Below are 24,889 nucleotides of genomic sequence, written 5' to 3'. Positions count from 1 at the left end.
TCTTGCTAGCTGGCTGTCCAGTTAGCTAGCTAGTTGTTAGCTGTCTAGCTAGCTTTCTATTTGAGTTATTCCTGGTTGAGTTAACGCTGGTGCATGTGGCTGCTGCTGCTCACCCAAAAGAAAATAAAATGTATTCTATGACTGGAAAGTGACCTTGAGAGTTTTGAAAGGCGCTTGAAAATTAAATGTATGACTATAAAATAATCACAAAAGACAAATGGAATCCAATCTTTTATTAGACAGTCTGTTTCAAAAGCACTACTAAATATTTTTCGATGTAGTACTACTGTGTGTGGCCACAACTTACACAAATTAGTGCTCGGGTCCACACGGTGGAATTATTTTGTAGATCCTCAGACAAATATGTCGTTTTTTTTGTGTGGAAGTGCTTATTTTGTTGTCCCATATGTCTGTTATTTATCGCATTTTTATGAAGGGTGGCAGGGGGATCAAAAAACAATATGGCGTCACATTCAACACAAACACAAAAATCTCTAAAGCGGGGACGTTCAATTCTATTTAGAAAAGCAAGTCATACATAATAAGCTTAGAACGGAAAAAAACTAACAAAAAAAACCACATTTGCTTGATATAAAATATAGCATACGGTATAGTCGTCCGACTCATCGCCTGCTTCGGCCAAACATACAACAATACGTAATTATGAACTACAGAGGAATATTCATTCACATTAGCAAATCCAACTTTAAAAATTGGCACAAATAAATACCGCGACCCAAAAAAAAAAAAATCCCAAAACCGACTGACTGCAATCTCTCAGTTCCAAATCTTGAGAAAGCTGTCCCACGATCCCGTGCAACACGCCATTCCATCCGAGGAGACGCCGATGCAGCTCACGCGGTTATCGTGGCCGGCCAGCACTCCTGGAATGTTTACAGAGAAGGAAAATTACTTTAAAAAATTAAAACAATTAAATAAAAAAACTCACCAACTCTCTCGGCTTTAAGCGCGTCCCAAATGTTAACGTTAAAGTCGTCGTATCCGGCCAGGATCAGGCGTCCCGACAGGGAGGGGGCCAGCGAGGTGACGCCGCACATGATGCTCGAGTCCTGGTAGGTGATCAGCTCCTGATCGGCCCTCAGATCGTACAGTTTACAGGTGGCGTCGTCGGAACCAGTGATGACCGCGTTGCCGTTGGGGAAGAACTACACGGCGAGGGGGGGGGGTCCAATGTGAATCATTTCTTATCACCAAGCGTCCTTCCTTACCCCGATGGCGTTGATGTCGCTATCGTGTCCCCCGAAGGTTTGTCTGCAGTTGCCTTCGCGGATGTCCCACAGTTTAGCCGTGAAATCGCAAGCGCCTGAGATGAAGAACTTGAAGTCGGGGGAGACGGCCAAAGACATGCAATCCCCCTGGTGGCCTGCGAAGATGGTCTTCTGGGTGCCCGTTTCAATGTCCCATAGGACGCTGAAATCAAATGATAAAAATCGGGGGAAGGCGGTTTAGCTTCGTGTTCAATCTAATTAGGACAACGACCGGGTAAAGTTCAATTTTCGGAGACGGCAGTGAAGGCATCACATGTTTCTTACCAAGTGCAGTCACCAGAGCTGGTGATGATTTCAGTGTCGCTGAGGAAACGGCAGCATGACAGGTATCCTGCAACGATAACCACAACGGCGATTAAAAACAAACTTGTTCAAAAAAATGTTCATCAGAAGACAAACACGGATTTGGGGGTTCCCACTTGCCTGTGTGAGCCGCCAGCTCTCGCATGACTTTGACGTTGCCGTCCTTGCCTTTGAGGTTGTAGATGGAACACATATTATCCAGGCCCCCGCAGGCCACCAGGTTCCCCGATGGGGCGTAGGCACACGTCATCACCCACGACGATTTGAGGGGGATGGCGTTCACCTGTTATGGAGAAGAAACATTGACTAATTGCGGCTGAGCCCCGTGATTGGCTGGGCAACGGGTTCAGGTTGTCCCCCGGTTATTGCCCAGAGACAGCTGGGATAGGCTAAATGAATGAATGATCGTAGGTGAGTTTGTCACCATGATGCGTTCGAAGGTCATTGCGAAATTGGAGAATATTTTTCGTACTATACAAAAAATGCAGCTTCTGAGTAAGTTTTCCCGTGTTTTGATTGAATCTTAAAAAAAAAAACACAAAAAGGAAGAAAATAATATTTGAAATTAGTTTTAAAAATCTAAACATTCCAAATAGAAGTACGGCCAAGAGATTTTTCTATGGCCCAGCCCCTCTTAATGATCTAATTAAATCTCAAATAACACAGTTACATTTTGATATACTATATATTTTTTATGTTATTCGTTTCGTTGATGTCAGTTGTAACAATGGGAGCATTCATTCTAAGAAACATAATACATTTGAAAATAAAATTCATAATGAAACATGAACGTGGTACATGTGGACATAACCCAGTTACCGTATCGAATTGTAGTAGAAGAAGAACAAGAAGAGGAAGAAGAAGAAGAAATAATAAAAGAAGAAGAAAGCGGTAAATCCCCTCTGTTCTATTTCTTCACATTTTTATCAAATAGTTATCCTCGGTTGAAAGTCTCACTCTACCTCCCGCAACCATGTTGTGTAAGTGATAAAAATAAGATAATACGTTTTTGTACATGTTTCCAACTTATTTTTTTTCCTTCTACATCTTTACGAAAGTAAATTTGAGCCTCTTAGTCACCCGTAACAACTAGCTAAATAGTTAGCCACGACTCTCGAAAGAAAGCTAACATTGGTCCGGATTTGCAACACAGTTGCTGTGATTAGTGACACAGTCTCGTTTTACATCTAAATTGAAAAATATTTATTCGTGATGATAGTTAAATAAGTGGGATAATTAAGATAAATACTTCAAGTGTATTTAACTAGCTTTCAAATGAAGTCTATATTATTGTTCAATTACAAATAATAAGGAAATAATGGCATTTTTAATTTTCGAAATATGAGTGTATTTTCTGCCCGTAATTACACAGTTAATAAATGAAAATCTGTGACCGAGATCTTTATTACTGTTTAAACTATCATAACGTTCTTAATTTTCGGCAGATCTTAACGAGTAAGGTACCATTGGAAAGCTTTTGAAATTCTAAACAAGAACAGAAAACACAAGAAAATATTCCAAATAAAAATTAGCAAATATCAACGATCGAATGCAGGCAGATTTTCGTCAGAAATCAAAAATGGCTGTCACTGAATACTAGGAAAGAACATTGCGAGCTCTAGAAATATATATGCTAATGCTTCTTTTTGCTTGAAATTTGGCTGTTATGGAGAAATATATATATTCTACCACTTCTATGAGTTATAAAAATACAACTTACTTTTCTAAACTGTAGTGTTAGCAAAAATAGCATAAACTTCAATCAATTTTTTTTCCCCCGTTTCTCATTGTTATATTCGGAAATTTCAAAAACCAGCATGGAAGGAAACGTGTAATACGTCATCCTAAACTGCATAGCTTGGAAAATCCCACGGAAAACCATTACGTACTTCACAAAAATGCAATGATATACGACTACAGTAAACGAGTACAGAGTGCGCTCGCTTCACTGGACAGAAACAATTGCGGTGGAATATAGGTCACTGTAGCGTACCTACATAAATAAGATGAATGTTAATTTGTATTGAATGTAAAATAAAAAAAAATGTACTGGAAGTTCAAATCCAAACGAAATACAAGAAAATGAATGTACCTTTTTTTGTAGTATTTAGTATGGACATATGCGTTTTTGTTATTTTTTAGGAGGGTGGGGGTGAAATGACTCAACCAAAACATTCTCAGTTATGGATCAATTGCAAAGTTGCTCTGACCTGCATGTTTTTTTTGTTTTGTTTTGTTTGTAAGAAAATGTGTCTGATTCTTAACAAAAACAGCAGTGGAATTTATTCCATAGCCGATCTCCCTGACAATTTTTTGTTCCCCGCAGGCGTCCGTTTCGAAGAGGAAAAACCTGCTCGCCATCCACTCGGCAAACACCGAGCCCTTCCCTCAACAACCCACAGAGAACCAAACACCCAGCAGAGGTATGTAACGTCTTTCCGCTCAGTCTCACCTTGTTAGTTGTGATGCTGTCCCACACGATGAGTTTACCATCTTGTGAGGCACTCACGCACAGCCTGCGGACACGTCAACACTAAATTTTTCCATTTCTTACATAATCTTGCAAACAAAAAAGTTGTTCTTTTTACCTGGAGTCAGTGGACCAGTGCATTGCGTAGATCTTGGCAAGGTGGCCCCTGAGTGTTTTTCTGGTTTTCATTTGGACGCGGCCCACCACGTTGATGCTAGCCACTGCCTCCTGCAGGGTTGTATCCTGCATGGACTTACGTGCCGCCTAAGTGGAAGGGAAGGAGTGCAGTGGTAAATTCATCACGAAAAAATATTTTGTTTTTGTGATGCCATGAAAGAATTATGCCATGAAAACAACAAAAAAAAAACATTTATTTTCCCAAAATTTCAGCCTCCGAAAACATTTTATTTAAAAAACATGACTTTAGTTAGAATATCATGAAAAAAGTGTCCTTGAGAGCGTTGAAAGGCGCTTAAAATGTAATGTATTATTATTATTATTATTATTATTATTATTATTATTATTATTATTATTATTATTATTATTATTATTATTATTATTATCAGACCCACAAAATGTCAAAAGAACTCAAGCCTCATAGTCGCTTTCTCTTTCCAACATGAAATTTGGTCGCATTATATATCATGAGCAATGGTGGGCCGGCAGAGCCTGCGAGGCCTTCTCTGCTGGCCTAAAAATATCTGAATCACAGACTAATGTGAATTATATTTTGTCCATAAATTCTTTTAAAATAATTCCAAATTGTCTTTCAACTTCCTTTCATTGTTTGTCCCTTTAGGCTGCTTCTAGATGTTTGTTTTCGCATTTAAATGACAACCGACATCACTTTTTTGTTTCTTAACTGACATCAGAAAAACGTTTTATAGCATCCAAAATAACCAAAACACGCAGTATGATATTTTTAGTCAAATGCAAAACACCAATAAAAGTGATTTAAAGTGTCCAAAATCTGCAAAAATTTGAGCTGCGAATTGGGCATTTTCAGAAAGTCCCGCCCCCCTTGTTCATGGTGTCACCCCAAGACGTCTTGCCTTGCTGGAGAATCAAAACAATGGCTTCAGATTCGGAGAATATGCTTTCTTGTTACTCGTCCAGTTATGAATATGATTCAGATAGTTCTGAAGAGGAAAGCATACATGTTTGCAATCGATTAAAGAATTTATTCCATGCCATTTGGAGGCAACATTGGGGGGAAATGTCTCACCCAAAAAGAGGCAAGAAAATGGCCACCGAGCTCCGTTGAGGAATGAATCAGCCCGTTTCCACAGGCTGATAAATTCCTTATATGGAGCTGCAACATGATGTTTTCTGACCAAACAAGCACATCAAAATGCATTGACGTGATGGAAGGACTGCTACAATGTGTCCTTTTTTTTCGATCAGGGGCGTTCCTTCCGTGACGTCACGTACGGACTCGTCACCAACTCAAAAACAAGACATCCGGAATATTCAGCGCGAGTCTTAAAACGTAAAATATAGCTATATGCGGTGGAATCTTTGTAAAATACGCTCAGTAGAAGTCATTTGAAGCCATTTTACAAATTATGGACACAACTTCTCCGGAGACGTCGGTTGTCCTTTAAAAGCAATTTTTCACTTTGCATATTTTGTAATTTTATATATATTTTTTTTGTGGGGGGGGGTTTAAGGTTGACAATTTTCAACTAATTTCAACGAGCAGAATGAAGTTCCATTTTTCGGCCAACAAAATGTGTCGACCGACAAAAAAAATCCCAAGAGGGCATTCTTGTAAAAAAACACAGGAAGTCACCCATTTTGTTTCGAGGGCGGCCATTTTAGGGTTATTTTGAGAATTTCCCTGAAATCCTTCAAATCCAAATTTTAGCAAATTCCTACTAAACAAAACCCAATGACCCCATTTCTCAAAAACACGGCACACCAAACCATCCGCAAAACAAGTCTGTTAATATGTTTTAAAATATCAATGAATGAAACGTAAAATATATTTTTATTTGACTAATGAGGGCAGTGGAGCGTTCGTTACTCACGGTAATCTGGTCCTTCAGGCTGTCTGCCTCCTTTCTCAATTGCTCCATTTCACCCATGGCGATGCTCAGCAGGCACTGTCAGCGACGGTGGGAGACCTAAGAAGCCCCCCCCCCCACGCACACACACCCCCGTCAAGAAAAAATACAACACAATTCAGCGTCTGCCCTTCAATCTAAACATCACACGGTTGCATCCGGTGGTGTGTCAAAACCTCCCCCCCGACGTCGAGCTTCTTGACCTCCGCCGGGATAGTAACGTTTTTGCAAGTCAAACTGGGCGCTTGTCTGCTTTGCAAACTTCATTAAACACACGGAAGCTCCCCCACTCCCCCCTTTACTCACCCCTTTACTCACCCCTCTCACTCACACATCCCTCGAGCTCATACTGAAGTGTCTAAATATTAAAATGAGCCTTGAACAGTAAAACTATTTGCTTTCCAGATGATTTCGCCCTGTATGTACACACAAACCAGTACTTCCTGTCAGAATGTCATCACGCGCAAGTATCGGGAGAGAAGCAGAAAGGTACGTGGGTTCTTGTGTGGGATTCATTTGAGTCATAAATAAACGGAGTGATTGTCAAATTCGGCAAAAATGCACTTAATGCAAAGTCACTCGCCTTAATTCGCACACCGTAAGCCTCAAAACTGTTGCTATCTATCTATCTATCTATCTATCTATCTATCTATCTATCTATCTATCTATCTATCTATCTATCTATCTATCTATCTATCTATCTATCTATCTATCTATCTATCTATCTATCTATCTATCTATCTATCTATCTATCTATCTATCTATCTATCTCTCTCTCTCTCTCTCTCTCTCTCTCTCTCTCTCTCTCTCTCTCTCTCTCTCTCTCTCTCTCTATCTATCTATCTATCTATCTATCTATCTATCTATCTATCTATCTATCTATCTATCTATCTATCTATCTATCTATCTATCTATCTGGCTAGCTTTCTATTAGCTAGCCAGCTAGCTTTCTGTCTATTTGAGTTACTTTTGGGTTGAGTGAACCCTGGCGCGTGTGGTTGCCGCTGCTCACCCACAGAAAAACTTAGCCTATGACTGTAAAGTGACCTTGACTGTTGTGAAAGGCGCTAAAAAAATTATTATTATTATTATTATTATTATTATTATTAGTATTAGTATTAGTATTAGTATTGTGTTTGTGTGTGTTGTGTGTGTGTGTTCAAGCATCCAAATTGTTAATGGCAATTGAATTTGGTCATTCCATGATTAAAAGAGCCAGTTCATCGTCTAATGGACAAAATCAGTGGGTGGAAATAATAATAATAATAATAATAATAAAAAATGTCACCCTGGTGCGTCGTTTTGGAGCCAAAATTACACTCTGGCCTTAAATTCTTTTCGTGGGTTGCAAAAAACACAATTTTTGACTGTCAAATTGTCTTCATTTTAGCATGTACAAAAAATAATAATGTCATCCAAATGGGATTAGCCGTATTTCTCCAAACTAGCGTTGAAAAATCCCCACTTGAGCATTGAGCTAATATCATCCACAGCTAACGTTCACACGCAGAGTCACCGGCACACCTCGCTTAGCTCCCAACGTCGCTAACTAACTAGGCTACACCCCTTAAAGGCACACTCCCATCACACAAATAAGACAATCTGCTGTAAGGACAGTCTGCAGCCGGATGGATGCATGACTTGAGGAGCTTGCCATGAGAAGAAAGGAGCGTCAATGCCAATGTGGAATTGTCGCTGCTTGGAATTGAGGCGGATTTACTGTACGTGGGACAGGAGATATGAGACAATCGGTTTTCGTCAATGGATGCTACAGCTTCGTGTTTGCGTTTAACATTTAGCTTGTAGCTGACGAGCACATTTCACCATGACGTCCCTGATTCACTGGTGAAAAGGACGCTTTGATCCTCTCCTCTTTCATCTCGAACTGCTTCGTGCAACAAAGAGGGTGCAGAAAGTGCTTAAGATTGAATGAGTCTCTGTGTCACATTATTTAGTTTTTCTTTTGACTTCAAGATGACGCCGCGAGAGTGGCTGCCTCTACAGCAGCTCCTGTATTTTGTTTTTCTACTTCTTCCTTCCCTCTTCCTTTCATGACTTTGCTGCTGTGAAATGTAAGTTTCTCCACTGCGAGACTAATAAAAGCTAATCCAATCCGTCCTGTCATTCCACTCCACCATTTTATTTTTTTTATTCCCTTCAGTGTCTTTTGCTATTTGGCGCGTTGCAAAATTGTCGATTTTAAAAACATTTGAAATTAATTTTGTATTTACTTCTGAGAGTCTGGACTCATGTCACGTCAATTTATTTCGTCCATTTTTCAATCTGCTTTATCCATAGAAGGGTCTTTGGGGGGGGGGGGTGCAGCTGTCATCAGGGGAGTAGGCGGGGGACACCCTGAACCGGTTGCCAGCCCAATCGCAGGGCACACACATAGAGAGGAAAATTTGGAGTGTTCAATCCACCTCCCATGGATGTTTTTGGAACGTGGGAGGAATCCGGAGTACCCGGAGAAAACCCACAGCCGGAATCGACCCAAGGTCAACGCGCTAACCGCTTCGATATCCGCTCATCACTTTCCACTTGCGCTTTCTCTCCCGATTTGAATCCGCCCACACCTGACCTGACGGATTTGCCTCTCATTTGTTTAAAGTGCAATGGAGGGGAGGGGGGGGCAAGGGCAAGTTTGGTCTAACTTCTTATTATGCGATAAAATGGCTGCTGGGAAGAGGGACGGGGGGGAATTGGGGCGGACGGCGAAGCGCATTAACCATCACTCGTCGGGTCGAGGAGGGAGTTCTAAATCGTGTCGTCGATGGAGATTTTTTAAAAAGGAAAAGATTGGGGGGGTGGTGGTGGCTTTTTGAATCAAATCTGCTCTCATCCGATTACTGACTGCTCTTTGCATGTGGATAAGAGACGGGCGGAAGGGAAGGAAGTGGGGGGTTGACACCAATGGGAGGGGCAAAGGCGATGGGATTTGAGAGGGGGGTGCGCGAGATTGAGTAGTCTGACACACAAGTGAATATTGTGCTCGGAAAATTCTGAGTCTTGGTTTTAAATTAAAAATAAAAACTTTGAAAAAAGAAATATGGCTTCTTGTGTCGATACAACGACAACAATGTGATATTCTTTCATATATTCTCATTGTATTTTGTTTGAATCTAATCCTTGTTATCTATATCAGCGCAAAAAAAAATAAAATAACACATGATGATGCTGTTTACAAAGACATTTTTCTCATCATACTTTGGAATGAAAAAAACCAAAACCTAAATCATAACTTGTCAATGCGTTTTCAGCACTGTCACATTGAAATTGTGTATTTAAAAAAAATATCATCGACAAAATAATCACCAGATCAACCGACGATGACATTAATTCATTCCATTTGCGGTGAAAAAGCGGTCATGAGAAAAAGTCAATTCAATCAAATCTAATTTGTTCCAGCATTTACATTTACTTATTTTTAAAATCATTTAAAATTAAGTCATATTGTATCTATATGTATTTGTCTATAATGTATGTGCATATACATACACGTATACATGTATACATATATACTATCTGTATAATAGCGCTTCACACTATATCTGTAGAAATATCATCATAGCAATATTGACATGTGGAACGTGTGTATGCTAATTAATTTTAAAAATATATACAGTAAAGTCTAGTTATATCGATATCGGATATATCGATAGTCCCGGTTATATCGATATTTTTTCGGACTCCCTTGAATATCGATATAACGAGACTTTACTGTATATGTATAGTTAATGTATATATTTATGTATGTGTTTATATATTTATTTATGTATGTGTTTGTTTATTTATGTGTGTGTTTATTTATTTGTTTATTTACATGTTTATTTCTGTATTTATTTATGTATTATTTGTATTCATTTATGTATTTATTTATTTATTTATTTATTTATTTATGTGTGTATTTATGTTTATTTATAATAATAATAATACATTTATTTTCTAAGCGCCTTTCAAAACTCTCAAAAGGACACTACAGTCATGGGATTTGTTTTTTGTTTTTGTATATATATATATATATATATATATATATATATATATATATATATATATATATATATATATATATATATATATATATATATATATATATATATTTTTTTTTTTTTTTAAATAGATTTTCACCAAACCAAATACAAAAATAGGCCTTACCAGTTTGGAAACTCCTCTTGGAATGTTCCAGATGATTAAAAAAAAAAACAAGAATAAAAGGTCACACTGGTGTTACATTCAGTGAGTGTCTGACCATCACAACACTTTCCATTCACTTTTGCAACAGGCCTGATGCCTCCCCCGAGCCGGTCCGACTCTCCTCTCCTGTCCTGTCCTATGAGGAACAGATGAGGATTTCAGGGATGAAGGCAGATCAGGGATGAGGGGATAAACCCAGCGATGGACAGACAGTAAGAGGTGGATGCTGCTGCTAGTTGTGGTGGTGGAGGTGTTACGTGGGGGGGGGGGAGGTTGCTGACAAAAAGCGAGAGGAGACAAAGTGGGCAGACCAAAGAAGGCGCTCAGTGCGGGTTGCCGCAAAGAGGTCACAAGACACGAGCGATGGGTGAATCCGGGGCTGGAAATAATGGAGGGGAGGGGAGACCAAGGAAAATAAGAGGGTCTGGCTCTTTGACTTTTTATGGTGCAGTCGGTACTAATCCGGAACGTTCCCAGAGTGGCAGTCGGGCCCATCTTGACCAAACCGGATCGCGCCGTTGATATGAGCCGCTGTGAACGTCATTAGACTAACTCCATTTTGGTCAGTTTGCAAGAGAGCAATAAAAAAAAAACATTAAATATGCGTGTATGTGTGTATGCATATATATATATATATATATATATATATATATATGCGCATATGTATATATATATGCGCATATGTATATATATATATATATATATATATATATATATATATATATATATATATATATGCGCATATGTATATATATATGCGCATATGTATATATATATGCGCATATGTATATATATGTGTATATTTATGTAAATGCATATGTATATTTATATAAATATGCATATATGTATTTTTATTTTTATATGTATGTCTATATATACACATATATACTGTAAATATATTGTGTGTATATATATATACATACACGTGTGTATATATATACACATGTGTATATAAATATACATATGTGTGTGTATATATATATATATATATATATATATATATATATATATATATATATATATATATATATATATATATATATATATATATATATATATATATATATATATATATATATATATATATATATATATATATATATATATATATATATATATATATATATATATATATATATATATATATATATATATATATGAGTGTGTGTATATATAAATATAAAAGTAACAATTTCAGACTGAATACATCAAGTGTATATAAATCAATATTTATTGTATGTTTCGAACACACGGTGTAGCAACACATGTAGACAGATAAATTAAGTCTTGAAATTCTTTTAAAATAAAAAATAATGGTGTGTCCACAGCGGATGCGATTTCATGATAGTCAGGTTTTCTATAAAATCTTGTTATTCTTGGTAACCTTTTATTGTTTTTTTTTTAATGAAAAATCAGAATTATTTTAGATTGTAAAACATTTTAAATTGTTACCTGTCTTCTTTTCTCCACGATTGTGTTTTTGAATTTCAAAATGTGTCCTCTTTACACAGCGTCACACACCGAGCCCCAATAAACCCGATGGACACGATTTCAATTTCGTAACGAGGCCTTATGTAATTTCCACATTGTCGTCAAATATAGAATGAGATGGCGTCACATGAATTTCCCGCAGACGTGACACCCGCCTAACGGGGGATGAACGCATGTGTTTTGGTCGCCCGCCTCCATTAAAGATGCACGCCGACCCAATTCTGTACAAGTCGTGATGGTGGTGGTGGTGGGGGGGATTAGAACACAGGAACTGAGTTGGTGTGGGGGGGGGGTGAGAGGTGAGAGTGTGAAAGGGTTTATTGTTGGGACAGCAACAGCACTTGAGTCAAGTCTGAAAAGATGGGGGGGGGTTGAAATGGGGGTATTTCACTTAGCCCGAATGATTAAACCATCTCTGGATGGATTACGATTCCATATTCTAAATGGGAGATTTTTTAAGCTTCATAAACAAGTGCACTCATTTACGGAGAGATTACCCGTAATCTCTCTATTTCTAACCTCCCTCACCGACCCCCTCCTCATGTCTTTGTTTCCCCCCCGCCCCCGTTAAAAAAAAATATTTCTGCCATTTGCCTGCTGCCGCTTGGCCTCGTGGAACTAATGGACCGTTTAAAGATAGCTTGCGTCTTTGGTACTGATGCTTAAAACCCGTAGATGTTACTGACACAAGATTATAGTCCCTGTTTAAATGCTTTTCCTGATGTATATTTTTCCAAAATGAAGTAAATGTTTTTGAAGTCAAGTGCTCTTAACAATTACCCCAATAAATAAATAAATAAATAGGGCTTAGATACAGCATTATAATAATAATAATAATTATAATAATAATAAGTTTCATTTATAAACGCCTTTCATTCAACTCTCACATGTTAAATTCTTGTAACCGTATATGTATATATATATACGTATATGTATACTTATGTGTCTGTGTATATATATGTATATATATATATATATATATATATATATATATATATATATATATATATGTATATATGTGTATATGTGTATGTGTATAGATGATGTGTATGTGTATAGATGATGTGTATGTGTATATATATATACAGTAAAGTCTCGTTATATCGATATTCAAGGGAGTCCGAAAAAATATCGATATAACCGGACTATCGATATATCCGATCCTGCGGCATGTAAATTTTCTCCTTGCGTTCATAGAAATAGTATCGTAATAAGCAGTGCTATCGATATAACCGATATCGATATAACGAGACTTTACTGTATATATATATATATATATATATATGTATATATGTGTATATGTGTATGTGTATAGATGATGTGTATGTGTATAGATGATGTGTATGTGTATATATATATACAGTAAAGTCTCGTTATATCGATATTCAAGGGAGTCCGAAAAAATATCGATATAACCGGACTATCGATATATCCGATCCTGCGGCATGTAAATTTTCTCCTTGCGTTCATAGAAATAGTATCGTAATAAGCAGTGCTATCGATATAACCGATATCGATATAACGAGACTTTACTGTATATATATATATATATATATATATATATATATATATATATATATATATATATATATATATATATATATATATATATATATATATATATAAACAAAATACCATCAAATCTTTAACACATTTGTCTATGAATTTATTACATTTTTGACATGGAATTTTTAACTCACTCACTGCCATTCACGCATTTATTCATGAATTGAAAATCTGACGTCGAGCGCCATTCCTGAATTTGTTCGGGTTTTGTTTGCCGATAAAGCGCTGGCCATGGCCTCTGGCAACATTTTTCCTTTCCACATATTTCCTTTCCACAAGGGGGCAGTATTTTCCTTTTTTCCATGTTAGCACTTTATTCCATTTTGAGCTGTTGTTAAAGCGCTCTATAAATTAATATGTATTGGATTGTATTGTATTTTGGACAGCTGCCCCCATTTCCAGCTCAGATAACTCCAGACCATATAACTTAGGAATTAACTATTTTTTTCTGATGAAAGAAGAGAGTCTAACTCTGTATTAAATGTTTATGTCGTCCTAAAACTCAATATTCTGTGGGTCCTGGAATTCAAGTGACAATGACAAAAACCCTGGCACTGGAGTGGACACATTTTTGCACAACATCTGGCAGTGAATGAGTTAACATAGATTTTTTTTTACAATCCAAAAAATAACATTCTCCGTCAAAAACCCATGGTCAAATATCGAATATCTTTTAAAAAAATCATCCATTAAAAAAACCAGTAGTTCAAACTCCAGCTCAGTGTGAAAGGGGCAACCTGAGACGTTCACAGTTCATCTTTACCCGCCGTCACTCGTCCTCTCGCTCTGCCCTTGGCTGGCGCTTGGTTACGAACGTTTCGAGGGGCGGGGGCTGCGCCGTCGCCGCCCGCCGCCATGTCATCTTTTTGCGCCACGCCCTCCCCGCTGGCGGCCCATACGTTTTCCACCTCCTCTCGCTCCTGCGGGCAGGAAAGACGGGTGGCACATTTCATACGGTGAATAGTTGAGGGACAACCGCAACTCCAAAAACGGTTGTTGTTGAATCTTGTGATGGATTATACGAGTGTGACGACAATCCGGCAGATTCACGTCCGCTCACCATGTCCCTGTAGAGCTTTTCTTTGGTGAACCAAAGAGCTAGCGCGCAGCGGCGACCTTTCGTCAACGCCGTAACGCCGTGCGGATTGATGGGTCCCGACGAAAAGCCCACCAGGCGGCCGCACGTCGGTTTGACTCGGGCCTGCAGGGAGGTCGCAAATGTCAACGAGCTCAGTTGGGTGAAAGAAATCCTCAAAAGTCCCGCTAGAACGTAATTTCTCATTAGCATACCCACTACATCAAAATTTTTTAGTCCGCCGTATAAATACCCGCAAATATTGATGCGTAAATATCATTTAATTTACATCACATGTGTACAAATTAAGGTCCGGGGGCCAAATCTGGTCCGCCACATCATTTTAATCGGCCCACGAAAGCAAGTCAAACTTGTGACATTCCAATCTCATCTCTTGAGCTAGCTAGCGATCGAGCTCGCTAGCTCTCATTCTATTCAGCTAGGTAGCTAATTCCTTACATCACAGGTGTACAAATCAAGGTCCGCCACATCATTTTAATCGGCCCACGAAAGCAAATCAAACTTGTGAAATTCCATGCTCATCTATCAAGCTAGCTAGCAATCGAGCTAGCTACCGATCGAGCTAGCTAGCAATCGAACTCGCTATTAATCAAGCTAGCTAGCGATCGAACTCGCGAGCGATCGAACTCGCTAGCGATCGAGCTCGCTAGCTAATCCCTTACATCACAGGTGTCCAAATCAAGGTCCGGGGGCCAAATCTGGCCCACCGCATCATTTTATTCGGCCCGCGAAAGCAAATCAAGCATGTCAAGTTCCATGATGCTTGCTCAAGTTTCAAATTGTCCCATGTAAACCACAAAAGTAGTCTTTATTTTTTTACTTCAAATTTGAAAAGTAGTTCTTCGTTAATTTAATGTGTACACTGTATGTAATATGTAGAGTGGATGAAACATTCTAATGGCTTCCCTAAAAATGAGTTTGGGATAGGAATGGATCCCTCTTTATGAATGGATACAGTACAGTGTATAAAATTTTTACCGTGACTGTTTTGGCATCCCTGTCGGTAAAGAAGAATTCACCCCCATCAAAGTTGTCGTTCAGGTAGAGGATGGCGCTGCAACAGGGAAAATCTCCTTTTATTTTCATTTTAATTTCAGCGCCGAACATTCATCTTGAACTCTTCTGAATAGTCTTTCAAGTTAAAAAAAAATAACATACAATAAAACTAAAATGTTCACCTGAGGTCTCTGTGAATGAAGGCAGGCGGTTCTTTCCAACACTGCCTGGTGTCCGGCTCAAGGAGACAATTGTCCACGTGGACCGGGTGAGACAAATCCATTCGTCCCTGTTGGTCCCCTGATCGACACACCAAAATAAAAACGACAAAAAATATTTTTTTTTCATTTTTTAAAATGTATTTATATATGTATATTAATAATAATAATAACAATACATATAATTTTTAAGCGCCTTTCAAAACTCTCAAGGTCACTTTACAGTCACAGGATGAGTTTTTCTGTGTGTGAGCAGAGGCAGCCACACACGCCAGCGTTCACTCAACCCGGAAGTAACTCATATAGATAGTAAGCTAGCTTGCTAGCTAATAGATAGCAAATAATAAAAAAAAATACTGTGTTGCAGGGCATGCGCATGTTATCCCCATTGCGACAATCCGGAATAACTCTGATAGAACGCTATCTAGCTAGTGAATAGATAGCTAATAGCCAGCTAGCGAATAGATGGCTAAAAGCCAGCTAGTGAATAGATAGCTAATAGCTAGCTAGCGAATAGATAGCTAATAGCCAACTAGCGAATAGATAGCTAATAGCTAGCTAGCGAATAGAAAGCTAATAGCCAGTTAGCAAGTTAGCCAGTAGCCAGTTAGTTGTAAATTTCTCCACTGTGAGACTACTAAAGGCAAATCCAATCCATCCAATCCAAATAGATAGTTAATAGCCAGCTAGCGAATAGATAGCTAATAGCTAGCTAGTGAATAGATAGCTAATAGCCAGGTGTCAAAGTCAAGGCCCGCGGGCCAAATCTGGCCCGCCACATCATTTTTTTCGGCCCGCGAACGCAAATCAAACTTGTTAAATTCCATGATGATTGCTAAAATCTGAGCCAAAATTTCATATTTTTGGATGTCAACCACAATAAAAGTCATTATTCTTGACTTCAGATTTGAAAACAAGTTATTCATTAATTTGCTGTGTGCTCTATATGTAATATTTGAAGGGATTTAAACATTCTAATGGGTTCCCCAAATTCATAACGGCCCTCGAGAAGAAACCAGAACTACAATGTGGCCCGCGGCAAAAAATGACTTTGACACCCCTGATTTAGATGAATTGTATTGTATTGTAATATTATATGGGTCCTGCAATTGAGTGAAAATGACAAAACCGTGGCACTGGATTGAACGCATTTTTTCACATTGTCTGGCAATAAATAAGTTAAAAACCTTTTTTTGTTGGTTACCTTCAATGGCACTCCGACAGACAAGGTGTGTAAAGGCTACAAAGAGCCCAGAAGGACTCCTGAAATAAGAATGTAGCAGGATACGCGCTCTCTCGCCGAGCTCGTGCAGCAGCTTGGCGTCCGTTCGGTTGACCAGGCCGTCCTGAGCGAGCTGTTATGAGAAAATGTCTTCCTGTACTTTGCTTGGATTTTTATTTTTATTATTCTTTGGGTCTCACCTTTTCAGCTCGAAGCAAAGTGAGGCCATCCAACGTCTCATGAGGAGTGTGCGGTGACCGTCGTCCCCGGTAACCGTCTCCCGCTGATGCAACTGCCTATTAGGAGACAAGAAAATAAGGTGAGATGAATTATGAGGCTTGATTTACATTTTAGGTCCAATTTTTTATTGTATCATTCTGACTTGCGTATAATGTAACGTACGACATAGCCCTTGCTAAATCACACATATTTGGTCTATCTATCTATCTATCTATCTATCTATCTATCTATCTATCTATCTATCTATCTATCTATCTATCTATCTATCTATCTATCTATCTATCTATCTATCTATCTATCTATCTATCTCTAGCTATTTATTTAGCTATCCAGTTATTTATCTATCAATCTAGGTAGCTAACTAGCTCGCTATCTATCTAGCTAGCTCCCTATCTATCTAGCTCGCTATATATCTAGCTAATTAGCTCGCTATTTATCCATCTATCCATTTAGATAGTGAGCTAACTAGCTTGCTATCGAGCTAGCTCACGAGCTATCTTGCTAGCGAGCTAGCTATTTATTTAGCTATCCAGTTGTCTATCTATCGATCTAGCTATCTAACTAGCTCACTATCTATCTATCTAGCTTGCTATCTAGCTAGCTTGCTAGCTATCTATCTAACTAGCTATCTATTTAGCTATCCAGTTGTCTATCTATCGATCTAGCTAGTTAACTAGCTCACTATCTATCTAGCTAGCTCGCTATCTATCTATCTAACTTGCTATTTATCTAGCTCGCTATCTATCTAGCTCACTAGCTATCTATCTAGCTAACTAGCTCGCTATCTATATGGCTCACTATCTTTCTATCTGGCTCACGATTTAGCTTGCTCGCTATCTATCTAGCTCACTATCTAGATAGCTCTCTCTCTCTCTCTCTCTCTCTCTCTCTCTCTCTCTCTCTCTCTCTCTCTCTCTCTATATATATATATATATATATATATATATATATATATATATATATATATACAATTTTTTTTTTAATGGCGACGTTTGAACCGCGCTAGCCTTCGATTTGTAATCGGACTTACTGCCGCCAGCTGGATCATCCTGTCACACTCCTTCTCGGTGGTGACTCCGTCCAGAACCACCCGGTTAGTCCCGTTTAGGAGCAGCTCGTCCATGGTGATGGTCACTCCCACTTGGCGGACTGGACCACCTGCAGAAAAGGACGAACGCAGAGGGAGAGCCAGGTGAGTGTTTCAAAATAACGTTTGGAATTATTTTCATTTAACTCATTCACTGCCAAATGTGCAAAAATGTACCCACTCCAGTGCCAGGGTTTTTGTCATTTTCACTCAAATTCCAGAACCCATAAAATATTGAGTTCTTGGACTACATAAACATTGAATTCAGCATAAGAAACCGTAGACTGTTGCCTTTCATCAGAAAAAAAATAGTTAATTCTTAAATGATATGGGTCTGGAGTTATATGAGATTGAAATGGGGGCGGATGTCCAAAACACAATGCATACATATTGGTTTATATCGCGCTTTAACACAGCTGTAGCTGGAACAAAGCGCTAACATGGAAAAAAAGGCAAATGCTGCCCCCTGATGGAAGGGAAAAACATTGCCAGAGGTCTGACCAATGCTTTATCGCCCCCCCAAAACCCGAATAAATTCGGAAATGGCAGTGAACGAGTTAACAGGGTGGAGGGAGTTGAACCTGCAAAGAAGCCGCTGTCGTCCACCTCCTCTTCCTGCTCCTCCTCTTTCGTCTTCAGCATCATCTTCTTCTTCTCTGCTCTGAGAAACAAAAGCGATGTCGCCTTTTTTGTTTGAGTCTGTGTTTTATTTATTTATTTATTGCTTGCTTTATATTGGGGGATAATCTTGACTTACTTCCATGATTCCCTCAGGGATTCTGGGACAACTTCCTCTGGTGTCCAAAGATCCTGTAGAAGATAACTCTTAAAAAAAATGTCACCCCCCCCCCCCCCCCCCCCCCCCCCCCGCCCTACAATGCAAATGAACGCTAATAATGAATACCTACTGGGTCAATGAAGGTATAGTTTAGGTTCTCCATGCCAAAATAGAGAAGCTCCTTTTCTTCTAGCGAACGTTTGACATAGCGGGCGATCTCCTGTAGCGATGAACGTATTGTAAATGAGAAAAATAAAATTATGTATGTTATATAACTTCCTGAGATTCTGAATTTACGCAAGAGTATTAGGGCCAAGTTGAAATACAGTAAAGTCTCGTTATATCGATATTCAAGGGAGTCCGAAAAAATATTGATATAATCGGGACTATCGATATATCCGACCCTGCGCGCATGTAATTTTCTCCGTGCGTGCATAGAAATAGTATCGATATAATCGGGACTATCGATATATCCGAAATCGATATAACGAGACTTTACTGTATATATTTTTTATTCTGAGAAAAAAAGTCGCAAATTTGCTAGATTTAAAGTGACAAATTTGCTAGATTTAAAGTCACAAATTTGCTAGATTCAAACTCGCAAATTTGCTACATTTAAAGTCACAAGTTTGCTCGATTTAAACATTAAAAAAAAACTTTCGGAGTTTCAGAAACATCATTCGGTCATGCGGTGAGTTACGGTTAGCAGCCATTGCTAGATTTAAAGTCGCAAAATTGCTATATTTAAAGTCACAAATTTGCTAGATTCAAACTCGCAAATTTGCGAGATTTAAAGTCACAAATTTGTGACTTTAAATGTAGCAAGCTCTTTTGAATCGAGCAAATTTGTGACTGAATCTAGCAAATGTGTAACTTTAAATCTAGAAAATTTGTGACTTTAAATCTAGCAAATTTTTCACTTTAAATCTAGCAAATTTGTGACTTTAAATCTAGCAAATTTTTCACTTTAAATCTAGCAAATTTGTGACTTTAAATGTAGCAAATTAGCGAGTTTGAATCTAGCAAATTTGTGACTTTAAATCTAAAAAATTTGTCACTTTAAATCTAGAAAATTTGTGACTTTAAATGTAGCAAATGTGTGACTTTAAATTGAGCAAATTTGTGACTTTAAATCTAGCCAATTTGCGACTTTAAATGTAGCAAATTAGCGAGTTTGAAGCTAGCAAATTTGTGAGTTTGAATCTAGCAAATGTGTGACTTTAAATCTAGCAAATTTGTGACTTTAAATCTAGCAAATTTGTCACTTTAAATCGAGCAAATTTGTGACTTTAAATGTAGCAAATTAGCGAGTTTGAATCTAGCAAATTAGCGAGTTTGAATCTAGCAAATTTGTGACTTTAAATCTAGCAAATTTGTGACTTTAAATGTAGCAAATTAGCGAGTTTGAATCTAGCAAATTTGTGACTTTAAATGTAGCAAATTAGCGAGTTTGAATCTAGCAAATTTGTGAGTTTAAATCTTGCAAATTTGTGACTTCAAATGTAGCAAATGTGTGACTTTAAATCTAGCAAATTTGTGACCTTAACTCTAGCAAATTTGCGAGTTTCAAACTCTCAAATTTGTGACTTTTTTTCCTCAGAATAATACCCCATCTCTAAAATACATATATATTTCAACCTGGCCCCAATGCTCTTCTTGATTGACGATTTTGAGTGTATGTCACGATTTTGAGTGTGTGTCGGCAAAAAAAAAAAAAAAAAAAAGTTGAGATGGAGTCATGAGGCCTAACCTGAACAGGGTGTGTATCTTGTAACTCTTTCTCTCCCCCTAGTGTCTCCTGGTAGAGCTGCAGGTTATCGATGGAGTCCTCATCTGAGGGATAAAATAGGAGCAAGGAGCGAAGGGTCCTCACCGCGCCTCTCACATCTCCAGCTGCGAGAAAGCATAAAAACTGCTCGCACGAATATTTCAAAAGGAGAAGAAAAAAACAAACAAAAATTAACAACAAAACATAACACGGACCTTTAAATTGCGCAATGTGCATGTGCTCCAGCTGAGTGGGCAGGAAATCATCCTGAGAGGAAACCCTGCCGGGACGGGTGGCCACCTGAGTCACGCACGACTGCCGGCATGACAACAGCGAGAGGGAAATAGCTAAATGGACCGCCCCCCCAAAAAAAAAAAAAAAAAAAAAATTAACTGTCTTATATCATCTTTGTAGCTCAAAGACACTTTAGCATACCGGCGGCTTTCTCAAAGACTCCATCGACGCCGTCGACCCCCCGGTCCTCAGGCAGACGCTGGGCAGCCACCTCGCACTGCACCCTGCACTCCTCGATCTGACGTAGCGTTTCGTTGACGCACGCTCGCCATTCGTCCGCCGCCCGCGCCCACTTGGACGACTCCTCCAGTTGCAGCGCCGAATCGTACAGGAACTGAAGGGGGCATCACAAAAACACATATTTATTTATTTGTCACACAATCAGACAAGAGAAATCTAGCGCTTCAATAAACTACTAGTTGCTAAACTTGGAGCGGAAAATTCCTACGTCTAACTTTGAAAAAAAAAAAATGTTTAAAATGACTTCGCTAGAATCCTGCATTTCATTGTGGCCACTTTTGGGTGTTGTAAATAATAAATACACCAAAAGTATTTGTTGAACTGGCAAAAGAATAAATGGGACCAAGATGACATGAAAACTTAGAGGAATTTGTCATGGCAACTAACAAGCAAACTAGCTAGCATCCAGCATTTTGCTACAGCACAGATGTTCTATTTAATAATAATAATACATTTTATTTTGATCGCCTTTCAAAGCTCTCAAGGACACTTTACAGTCAAAGACAAGCATAGATACTATAATAAATAAAATACAATTACAAATAGAATACAATAAATAACATACAATTTACAGTACACCCACAAAATGCATGATTTTTAGGGTAGAGTATGTCATTTAAAATATATATTTTTTAATACAATAATCCCCCCCAAAAATTTGACTTGACAATAACAAAATAACTCAATACCTAACTAAATAATTAGCAAACTAAACAAATAGCTAGATACTAACTTGATAGCTAAATAAATAGCTAAAGAGCTAGATAGCAAGATAGCTATATACTAGTTAGATAGCTAGATACTAGCTAGCTAGATAGTTAAATAAATAGCAAAAGAGCTAGATAGCAAGATAGCTATATACTAGCTAGATACTAACTACATAGCTATGTACTAGATAGATGGCTAGATACTAGCTATCTAGATAAATAAATAAATATATAAATAAATAAATAGATAGCTATATAATAGCTCGATAGCTATATACTAGCTAGATAGCAACATATCTATATACTAGCTAGATAGCTACATATGTACTAGCTAGATACTAGATAGCTAGATAGCTAAATAAACAGCAAAAGAGCTAGATAGCAAGATAGCTATGTACTAGCTAGATAGCTATATACTAGCTAGATGCTATCTAGATAAATAAATATATATAAATAAATAGATAGCTATATAATAGCTATATACTAGCTAGATAGCAACATATCTATATACTAGCTAGATAGCTACATACGTACTAGCTAGATACTAGCTAGCTAGATAGCTAAATAAACAGCAAAAGAGCTAGATAGCAAGATAGCTATGTACTAGCTAGATAGCTATATACTAGCTAGATGCTATCTAGATAAATAAATAGCTAAAGAGCTAGATAGATAAATAAATAGCTAAAGAGCTAGATACCAAGATAGCTATAAACGTACTAGCTAGATACCTAAATACTAGCTAGCTATATAGCTAAATAAATAGCTAAAGAGCTAGATAGAAAGATAGCTGTATACGTACTAGCTAGATACCTAGAAACTAGCTAGCTATATAGCGAAATAAATAGCTAGATAGCAAGATAGCTATATACTAGCTAGATACCAGTTAGATAAATAAATAAATACACAAATACATAGATAGCTAGTTAAATGATAGCTAGTTGGAATATAAAATCAAAAACCAAGCTAACATTTCCCATTGCAATGCACTTTTTTGAAATTTTAGCTCACCTCTCAATCAAAATGTGCATTTTCGATCCATTCTGAAATTTATCAAGACGTCAAACCCCAATTTGGTTGTTTTTCTTCCTCACCCAGTGCTTCTCGCTGTCCATTTCTCGGTCGTAAAAGGCTTCGTCGCTCACTCCCTCCATCCTTCGGTACTTCTCGATGTTGTTCCTCATCTCCAGGTGAGTTGGATTGGCTACAAAGTAGGTTTGCGCCGCCGCCGCTGCCTTCTGCAGTTTTTCCATCTGATGGGGAAAGAACCAGCATATCATGAGAACACCTTCCTTATTAATTTCTTATTGCCAGTCCATAGACCAAAATCTGATCACTTCAAGAAAACAATCCAATTGCCAATACCTACTTGTGATCGATCACTAACCTTAAAATATGTAACCTGCAGGAAGTTGTACACGTTACGTGTTGCAAACTCATACTCGATGTCGGTGGAAACGGGAAGCTGTCCCACATGGCTAACCGAGCGTCCCACGCAGAACTTCAAGCACTCTGCCTTCTTCTGCACCCAATCCAGGGCCCAAAGGTCCCACAGACTCCCTTCCTCGGTGTCTGCCAATAAGTAGAAGAACTGCTGACATTTTATCATGCATTTAAAGGACAACCGACGTCTCCGGACAAGTTGTGTCCATAATTTGTAAAATGGCTTCAAATGACTTCTACTGAGCGTATTTTACAAAAATTCCACCGCATATAGCTATATTTTACATTTTAAGACTCGCGCTGAATATTCCGGAAGTTTTGTTTTTGAGTTGGTGACGAGTCCGTACGTGACGTCACTGAAGGAACGCCCCTGACCGAAAAAAGACACATTATAGCAGTCCTTCCATCACGTCAATGCATTTTGCTGTACTTGTTTGGTCTGACAACTTCGCGTTGCACCAAAAAGAGGCAGAAGAGGGCGTCCAAGCTCCGTAGAAGGAATCAGTGTAGCCTCAGGGAATAGTCCTCTGCTTCCCCCCCCAACCTTAGTGCAGGGGCCTATCATAGCAGAGATCTGGCACCGTCACCTCTGGACAATAGGGATATACTGTCTATATAGGGCCAAAACTACCAGCAAAATTTTAGTTTGCTGACGAAGCCTCTTGGATGAGAAGCAAAACACCCGTCACCTTCAAAGAAGTACAGATGACGGCTGAAGAAACTTTTTGAGACAGTTTTCTTTAGTGTTACGCCTCGACATTGTTATGATGTAAAGTTAATGTAAAGATTAAGATTTGTTGTGGCACAAACAAGTAGAAAGAAGCACAACACAAGCATTGTACTCTATTTATAACTTTACCTAGTTTTTGAAGTGCATCCTCCCCCGTAGATCCACATTCCTCATAACAGTTCCTTCGGACCTTAAACAGAGCTTCCTTAGTCACAAGCGACCTCTCAATCAGCTCCGCAGCCTTCGCCCACTGCCCGTTGAAGTACGAACGCACTCCGGTGTAGTACAAAAAGTCATAGGGTTGCAACAACGACGAAACGACGTCCGAAGTGACCGATCCTCCGCATAGAAAAAACACTTGCGACGCCACGTATACAGAGAAGAGGTCGGGGGAGAGCGCCATGGTCCCGCAGAAGAGGAGAGACCACGTCGGTGAGAAAGTTTGGGAAGGAGGTGGGACTCGCTGTACCGTGAGGGGCCGCCCGAGGGCGCTGTATACAGTCGCTACTGCTACTACCGTAACTATCATAAACCGGAGTCAGCGTTAGTTTTAATCACTCATTTAGGCGGCGTCATAACCACCAACGACTGTGATAATTTTCCAAAGATTTAGCCATCGGGGTTAAAAGACTCGATATGTGCGTTGTCGTGGAATAAAAGCTTTAAAATCCACCTTCCCATTCACGAATGAAAC

At 38.5% G+C, this 24,889-nt stretch overlaps 2 protein-coding genes and 2 long non-coding RNA genes across 5 annotated transcripts; 2 read left to right on the top strand and 2 right to left on the bottom strand.

Annotated features, from left to right (window-relative positions):
* Positions 1-233: 233 nt before the first annotated feature.
* Positions 234-10,447, bottom strand: gnb3a (guanine nucleotide binding protein (G protein), beta polypeptide 3a). Of its 2 annotated transcripts, XM_088998237.1 has the most exons (9): positions 10,284-10,446; positions 6,093-6,188; positions 4,181-4,326; positions 4,045-4,108; positions 1,713-1,875; positions 1,554-1,620; positions 1,230-1,431; positions 950-1,166; positions 235-884 (listed from the first exon to the last, which is right to left on the bottom strand). In XM_088998237.1, exons 2-9 carry the CDS (start codon positions 6,147-6,149, stop codon positions 778-780), a joined length of 1,023 nt encoding a protein of 340 aa, XP_088854363.1. In that variant the 5' UTR covers positions 6,150-6,188; positions 10,284-10,446; the 3' UTR covers positions 235-777. The 2 variants fall into 2 exon arrangements, with proteins under 2 accessions (XP_088854364.1, XP_088854363.1); XM_088998238.1 differs by lacking the exon at positions 6,093-6,188 and having other exon boundaries at positions 234-884; positions 10,284-10,447.
* LOC148897124 (uncharacterized) lies at positions 2,487-6,617 on the top strand. The gene is made up of 3 exons (XR_016115248.1): positions 2,487-2,572; positions 3,919-4,015; positions 6,534-6,617. It is a non-coding gene; the product is annotated as an uncharacterized LOC148897124 (long non-coding RNA).
* On the top strand, positions 10,409-20,947 carry LOC148897122 (uncharacterized). Its single transcript, XR_016115247.1, has 4 exons — positions 10,409-10,541; positions 17,120-17,230; positions 18,191-18,343; positions 20,809-20,947. It is a non-coding gene; the product is annotated as an uncharacterized LOC148897122 (long non-coding RNA).
* p3h3 (prolyl 3-hydroxylase 3) lies at positions 13,456-24,652 on the bottom strand. The gene is made up of 16 exons (XM_088998235.1): positions 24,325-24,652; positions 23,410-23,594; positions 23,117-23,275; positions 21,220-21,412; positions 21,000-21,131; positions 20,767-20,909; positions 19,147-19,236; positions 18,996-19,048; positions 18,820-18,899; positions 18,182-18,309; positions 17,112-17,207; positions 16,894-17,044; positions 15,654-15,771; positions 15,454-15,529; positions 14,440-14,580; positions 13,456-14,299 (listed from the first exon to the last, which is right to left on the bottom strand). Exons 1-16 carry the CDS (start codon positions 24,596-24,598, stop codon positions 14,126-14,128), a joined length of 2,193 nt encoding a protein of 730 aa, XP_088854361.1. The 5' UTR covers positions 24,599-24,652; the 3' UTR covers positions 13,456-14,125.
* Between the last annotated feature and the right edge of the window lie 237 nt (positions 24,653-24,889).

Source organism: Hippocampus bargibanti, linkage group LG06 (assembly GCF_051943395.1).
Source record: "Hippocampus bargibanti isolate YZ-2025 linkage group LG06, ASM5194339v1, whole genome shotgun sequence".
Taxonomy (NCBI): Eukaryota; Metazoa; Chordata; class Actinopteri; order Syngnathiformes; family Syngnathidae; genus Hippocampus; species Hippocampus bargibanti.
Note: the sequence above shows the minus strand (reverse complement) of the source record. Positions and strands in the feature narration are given on the sequence as shown.

What these genes read in the sequence shown, in the direction of transcription:
- gnb3a (XM_088998237.1), bottom strand. Translation starts at nt 6,149, where the DNA reads ATGGGTGAAATGGAGCAATTGAGAAAGGAGGCAGACAGCCTGAAGGAC. An exon ending in ACAGCATCACAACTAACAAG is followed by an intron (nt 1,876 to 4,044) that starts GTGAGACTGAGC and finishes TCTCCATAACAG; the next exon opens with GTGAACGCCATCCCCCTCAA. An exon ending in GCGACATCAACGCCATCGGG is followed by an intron (nt 1,167 to 1,229) that starts GTAAGGAAGGAC and finishes CTCGCCGTGTAG; the next exon opens with TTCTTCCCCAACGGCAACGC.
- p3h3 (XM_088998235.1), bottom strand. Translation starts at nt 24,598, where the DNA reads ATGGCGCTCTCCCCCGACCTCTTCTCTGTATACGTGGCGTCGCAAGTG. An exon ending in ACTATACCTTCATTGACCCA is followed by an intron (nt 19,049 to 19,146) that starts GTAGGTATTCAT and finishes TATCTTCTACAG; the next exon opens with GATCTTTGGACACCAGAGGA. An exon ending in TTCATTCACAGAGACCTCAG is followed by an intron (nt 15,530 to 15,653) that starts GTGAACATTTTA and finishes TCCCTGTTGCAG; the next exon opens with CGCCATCCTCTACCTGAACG.